The sequence below is a fragment of the Coptis chinensis genome, chromosome 3 (assembly GCF_015680905.1).
Source record: "Coptis chinensis isolate HL-2020 chromosome 3, ASM1568090v1, whole genome shotgun sequence".
Lineage (NCBI taxonomy): Eukaryota > Viridiplantae > Streptophyta > Magnoliopsida > Ranunculales > Ranunculaceae > Coptis > Coptis chinensis.
Window position 1 is genome coordinate 9,317,072 of NC_141458.1, and position 7,128 is coordinate 9,324,199.

Genomic DNA, 7,128 nt, shown 5'->3' on the forward strand with positions numbered 1-7,128 from the left:
TGGAGACGCAAAAATATAACATTACCGTATGATAGTAAGAGGCTACCTCATCTGAGTTCCTCAACTTGGTATATTCTAATTTCTAAGACAGGTTGCCCTCTACTTTAAGGTGCAAAATTCGGCACCAAGGCGTATGGAGATCTACATATCGTTATGTTTGGGATTTTCTATACAAGTATATTCAAGCTGAGAAGATACACATGCGCCTACTCTTCAGAGTCTGAATACAGTGGACAGGATCCATCATCTATATTCGCAAGCGGGTTAAAAATCCGTGAACTTGGGTCTGTGCATCCTGCTACGAAATCTAAATTGCAACGATCACCCTGTGGCCATAGAGCATTGACACAAAGAGTGAGGGGCCTTGGCCTGGCTGTCCATACTAACTAGTTTGAGTCAAAACTATTCAGTAGAATGAAAGTTGGATGAGAGCTATCTACTTACCCCTTCAACAGATAAGTTACCGATCATCGCACTACGGTTGATGACAACTTCCGTGTCTGGAAAGATTGCTTGCTCACAGGCACCCTCTTTACCTAGTTCTTCCGCAAGTCCCTGCATAAAGAGTAGGTTCAATTCTCTTTTTTGAATTTTGACAGACTACAGTGCATACAAAAAAGAATCCTGGACAATGTACAAGTGGGATATTATCAGCTACAATGCACTATTCGACCAACCCCAACCCCAACCCCCCCCCCCGTCGGTTATATCTACTTTTACTTAAAACGGATAAAGAGGGTGATCAAGCTAGCAAACCTATCTTCGACCATGGAATGTTTTAAATGAGCGTACAGAACTTTTGTTAATCAATATTTATGACTGCTGGACAATATGAGAATATATAGGAGAACAGACACCTCTGGCACGTTTCAGATGGGGATAATTCATTAGTTCTCATAGTTCAGCCAGGTTCTGTTACCTCATTGAAGAATTCAATGGGTTTGTTCCTCCAGGCTTTGGCAACTTGAAACTGCAGCTTATAAGGACCATCCCACTCATCTCCATTAGTAAATGAGAAGATTATTTTCATAGCTGTCACAAGATGAGAGCAAATAAGCTCTTTAAAAGAAACGAAAAATTCTATCAAGAAAAACATTTCATGAAAAAACAACCAACCATGTTTAGGAATAACTATCTTGATGATAAATATTGGAGGATCAGCTTTCCCTCGAACTTTCTTAAGCATCTTTCTTGGCTCCCCGCCACACATGATTGGCTGATTAAAACCCCCTGCATAATAATGAAGTTCAGTTGACTAAACAATTTGCCTAAAGTTTGTAATAGGAGTTATCAGTTTCTAAAATGTAAGAAGGAAGTACCGTTAAATGCTATCCCAAAATCTTCATTTGGAATTATGTTATTGGCTGCAGGGTTGTAGAAGACTGTCAGCTTTTCTCCCTGCCCAAATTGATATTTGAATGTTCAATAGGTCTAGCCAAGCAGAATCTAGAGAACAATTCCTATCAGCTTCAGAAACTTACAGAAGTAGGAGGAAGGCCATTCATGGTTTTCCAATAAACAGGAGCTCTGCCTAGATCAAACTCAGCCCATGTAGGAAGTGAAAACCTGGAAAAATGAAAACAAGCATTTCACCAGAAATACATCAAATTTCACAATCAAAGGTGTTTCATGAATAAAGGTACATCCTGCCATGCTTAAGGTTTTCAAGCTAATTTTCACTCTTCATAGCACTGTTTTCTTTTAGAGTGCCCTAGTGGACAGCACAAACTGCATTCAGACATGTCGGGTCAATGTCGGCATATGAGTTTGGACCTCAGGAACAATTCTGACAGAAATTACTCATGAGCACTTATGTGGATTGGGGTCACTCAACCTTGTAGCACAGTAACACAATGGCACAGACAGGAGTGGTGGCATGTTCTACGACTCTCAAAGCATTTGCATTTTTTAAGTGGGAAGACAGGTAGAAAACTAAGTATGTGAACGTAATTACAAACATTGTAGTAAATACAAGGATTAGTACAACTACACGCATATTGTATTTTACAGATCCTGTTTCCCAAAGTATGCATCATTCTAAAATATAAAAGTAGAGTGATACATAAATTAGTGAAGGCCCATACTCTTTGACTTCATCCACAACAGGTGTTGCAACAGCAGCGGCACTCACTTTTGCAATAATATCGACAACCCTCCCCTTCTTTGAAAGAAGCCCTTTCAAGGGAGCACCCACAAAATTAGTAGCTGCATTGAAAAGTATTGTAATTAGGGTAGATAGAGAAGCCTTTTATAGTAATTCACCAAGGACTGTATGAAATGAAAACAATTACTCAAGGAATACTTATATTTGGTCCAATATTCTCAACAAGTTCATGTTCACATTATTGAGTACTCCAAATTTTTATGAGACCAACTACGGCAAAAGGAAGACATTTCAGTGCAGATGGGATGTAATGAGCAATAAACCATACGAAGGAACACCACAGGAGGCCGGTGTATGGGCAGCGAGGATAGGGAAATTCACTCAACCAAGAAATATGTATAGTAGAGAATGAACCAGGAAATTTTCACAATCTCAATAATTTCAATGTTGTTAATAGGCACACGCATGTTAGTCAAATGATCAAATAGATAACTGATTAGTTTCTTATACGAAAGAGACAAACGCTTAGGATATACACAGACATCAGTTTCATACTTTCACAAATAAAAGCTCAATCAAACTCTTGAATTTTTGTACTAACGAGTAAATAAATAATATATACTCTACTGATTCAATTACGCAAAACTAAACTATTGGATATACAAATGAAGCATGAGCACACGCAACTGATAAAATATGGTAGCTTACTAGATCTAAGCAAGAATATTATAAGAGGAAATAAAATACTTAATAGTTGAATGGAATACCATTGGACACTGATGTACCAGTACTGCAGCAAGGGCTAGAACGGACACCAAAAAGAGGCTGAGATGGAAGAGAAACCATAGAAGCCGTCGATACCGCCATCAGATTGTGTATCAAGTGGGGGTGAAGAATGTGTTCGAGTTTAGTTAGTTTGGAGGGTAGGGTGGGAAGGTAGTACCTAATCCATTAAACACCAAGAGATATATAGAAAACAAAACTCAACCACATACAAAGATCTCTTCACATGTAGACAAGATTAGAGCCTAAAATATCTACATCTTTATTTCACCGTCTTTGTACATGTGAGCCAAGTGCCTCATGGCAGTTGGCACAGAGTCTTTGCCGTCTTTTTACTTGTAAGTCATCTCTTTCTCTCTGAAGCCATGTTTTTTGCTTCACACCTTCTCCAAAATTGACTAAATTTTCTAGTCCAGTTCAATGGCATTAGTAACAACATCACCCAAAGCCAGATTCTACCTTTCTTCTCCCTCCCTCCATCCAACTAGACCCTCCAGACCAAATTCCATTACTACTTCAAGACCATTTTCTTCACTTTCCATTACAACCAAAGAAAATGCATATACCCAATCTATTTCTAAAGCTTTTGCTAATTTAAGAAACAGAAATAAGAGATGTGTTGGAATTATTTCTTGCTTAGCAGCAGCTACTGGAGAAGATTATGGGAAAATTTTCTTATCAGATGTAACAGTAAAGAAGCGAACGCAAGTTTATTTTGGAAGAAAATGGAATTTTATTGATATTAGCACAGCTTCCGTAGTTCTTTCAATGCACATTCTTTGTTTATGTGCTCCGTTCACATTCAGTTGGCCTGCATTTAGTGTTGCATTGCTGCTTTATGTGATAACAGGACTATTTGGTATTACTCTTTCTTTCCATCGAAACCTTTCGCATCGAAGTTTCAAGCTTCCTAAATGGCTTGAATACCTCTTTGCTTATTGCGGCGCACAAGCATTGCAGGTAAAAAAATGGTTCTAAATTGCATTGACTTTTTTTTGTGTGTGAACGAGTTGAATTGATAGTATGGTAATGCAGGGACATCCAATAGATTGGGTTAGTACTCATAGGTATCACCACCAGTTTTGCGACTCCGAACGAGACCCTCACAGTCCCCTTGAAGGATTCTGGTTTAGCCATATGAGTTGGTTCTTTGACACAAGGTCTCTTGCTGAAAAGGTGTGAGAATTAATCCTTCACGTACATTGTCTTTCTTCACCCTATGTATCTTTGTTATTCATGCTTGTGCAGATGTGCTTATGTAGTTATGTTGTTTGAATTGCAGTGTGGAGAACCAAACAATGTCAGTGACTTGCAAAAGCAACCATTCTACAAGTTTCTTGAAAGGACTTATATTTTTCATCCAATTGCACTTGCTGTTCTGTTATACGTGTTGGGAGGATTTCCATTTCTCGTTTGGGGCATGGTAAGATTGCTTCTAGTTCTGTTTCTACAATTAGTATGACGCGCGTTTTTACCATGATAATAATGTTCTAGATTAAAATGTAAAATGGGGACCTATAGAAAGATTGAAATATTCAAATCAACTGAAAATACAGGGTTCCTCAAAACGCCACGGTATATGGGCAATAGTTTTAAAATTTTAGTTTACCAAGGCTTAAAAATCTAAAAAGATGGGTTGTAATAATAATATCCACAAATGAATTCGTATTGAGCGGTCTGAAAATTAACTGATATATATGAACATTATACAGTCTATAAACTTCCAACGATGGACTTATCCTTTTCATCGTTTGAATTTTCAAAGATTGTTGAGGAGCCACATCTTATATGATATAGCTCTGGAGTCACACCAGTCCATTAAAATTGGTGGTGGGGGATCAAGAGAAAATCTACTAGTTTAACCACTAGCTTGTGGGTCATTTTATGCCTTGGAATGAAAGGTACTATGCATATTGTATTCTAGAAAATAGATAAAGATGGTTCACTTGTCAGTTGGCACTTGTATTTTGGATCATTTTGGATCATTTTGATAAAGATGCCTACAAAATTGATAAAGATGTCTAGAAAATTGATAAAGATGTCCTTGGATCATTTTGGAGAGGAATGCTTCTACCAAAGATGCGAGGATGCCAGGAATTTGTCAAATAGTGAGGAAATATTAGTGATACTACTTAAGCTTAAACCAGATTAACATTATGTAGCATTTTCTTCTAGTTTAGCTTTGCTGAAACAACGTAAATTGGATCAACTACTACTTCGTTCCCTGATCTCCGACTATTGTTCCTTGCAACAAACTCCTAGCCCAATTCCCATTTTGGGACTAGTTCTAAGAAGAATTTTGCTGAAGCTAATCTGGGAAAGACAAAATGGGCGTCAAGGACTCAAGGGTACAGTGTCTGTCTGCATAAGCTATCTAGACTAATCTAGATTGATTTTTAAGGAGCTGCATCCAAGATGCTTTAAAAACTGAATTGATTTCATGGACTGTGATATGTCCATAGACCTAATGGAGGAACCTTTCTCCATGACTGGACTGTATGCAGATAAATATAGTATTAGCCTTCCACTGTTTGTTTGTAAAGATATAATAGTATCGAAGTGTCCATTTTCATCTTGCACAAAATGACAGAAGAAATTTCTATGACTAGTGAGGGTTGAATTAATGCAGAATGTTATTAATGTAGGCTGTGAGGATTGTGTGGGTGTATCACATCACATGGCTAGTGAACTCAGCTTGCCATGTGTGGGGGAGCCAATCATGGAACACTGGCGATTTGTCCAGGAATAACTGGTAAGAACCCATTCGCATAATGTATTGATCATAATTTCAGGAGCATTATGTTTCTAACCTCTGTGTTTGGATCTGTCTAGGTGGGTGGCCTTGCTTGCATTTGGTGAAGGGTGGCATAACAATCATCATGCCTTTGAGTTCTCAGCTCGACACGGACTGGAATGGTGGGAACTCGATGTGACTTGGTACACAGTGAAGTTTCTCGAAGCGATTGGACTGGCGACAGACGTGAAGCTACCATCAGAGGTTCAGAAGCGAAGGATGAGTTTCAGCGATTAAATTTTGACCATATATATGAAGCTGACCTTTCTTTCTATGCAACCTGTTATCAAGATCGGAACATAACTAAAACACACCGGATTTAGCCAGAACTACAAGAGGAGATTCTTTTGTTATTATTATTGAGTACAATGTAAAACTACAAGAGAGGAGATTCTTTTGTTATTATTATCTTTATCTTTATATATATATAATAGCAGTCTCTTTTGGAGCGCTGTGAGGGTATCCACGTCGACAGGGGGATTAAGAGAAAGGGGGAGAAAAAAACTGCCGAACCAAGACTCCCAATTAATTATGTTTCCTTTATATACCAAATCTACATTCGGTCCAAGAGTTTGTAGCAATTACTAAACTTCAGACTTCATAACAGCTCCCTATTGTTCTCTTTATTTCTTCATTATTGTCAGACCAAAGAAAATTCCTTATGGATCCTTCTGCTTCTTCAATTAGACTTTGTGGCCATTTGTAATCAGCAAGATTGTGAACAGGTATACTAACTAATACAACTTTGTTTAGTATATTTCTCCACGAAAGGATAGTAGGCTATATTATTATATTGCCATGAAGACCGCCAACACCAGCCCTGGTAACCTAGCTTGCCTTCAAAGAGAGGTACACCTAGGTACTTTAGAGAGAGTTACCCTCTTTTAACATTGCTCTTCTTCAACCCGTAGTTATGCCACCCATAAGTAGCTTGCCTTTTGTTTATGAGTTGACCAGCACCTTCTTGATAGTTTTGCAAGATCGAGTTTGTGAAGATAAGGATATCGTTAGAACTCAGAAAATAACAAGAGGGACTAGCAATACCTTTAGTGATCAGCATAGGCTTTATAAGGTTTTTGGTGACTGATCCCTCTACTAAGGACTGATCATATTGTGTCGTTGGATATCACGAAAGGATAGCATTAAGGGGATTAAGATAAAATAGGAGAAAGAAACTGCGGAACTAAGAGTCCCAATTAATTATGTTTCCTGTTTCCTAATCTATACACTTCGAAACAAAGAATAATAAGAGATTTTCCTGTTAATTATTGCTCATCTCTTTATAGCTTCTTTCTTAAACTTCTGCCGTTGAATATCCACTCGAGTTCTTCAATTTACAAGTATTGTGCTAATTTCAAAAGTTTTCTTTCTACAAGTTTTCTTTTGGGTGCATCGAACTAATCTCAAAAGAATAATTAATATAAAATCGGAAATGGATGCAACACTA

General features: G+C 37.8%; 2 protein-coding genes across 2 annotated transcripts; one reads left to right on the forward strand and one right to left on the reverse strand.

The window, feature by feature from the left end:
* Nucleotides 1-3,134, reverse strand: PIFI (post-illumination chlorophyll fluorescence increase). Its single transcript, XM_086600457.1, has 8 exons — nt 2,872-3,134; nt 2,085-2,205; nt 1,482-1,566; nt 1,320-1,398; nt 1,117-1,230; nt 920-1,032; nt 445-555; nt 1-326 (listed from the first exon to the last, which is right to left on the reverse strand). The coding sequence occupies exons 1-8, from the start codon at nt 2,969-2,971 to the stop codon at nt 207-209; spliced, it is 843 nt and encodes a 280-aa protein (XP_086456583.1). The 5' UTR covers nt 2,972-3,134; the 3' UTR covers nt 1-206.
* On the forward strand, nt 3,126-6,131 carry FAD5 (fatty acid desaturase 5). Its single transcript, XM_086600456.1, has 5 exons — nt 3,126-3,847; nt 3,923-4,063; nt 4,170-4,310; nt 5,533-5,639; nt 5,720-6,131. Exons 1-5 carry the CDS (start codon nt 3,308-3,310, stop codon nt 5,916-5,918), a joined length of 1,128 nt encoding a protein of 375 aa, XP_086456582.1. The 5' UTR covers nt 3,126-3,307; the 3' UTR covers nt 5,919-6,131.
* Nucleotides 6,132-7,128: the final 997 nt, after the last annotated feature.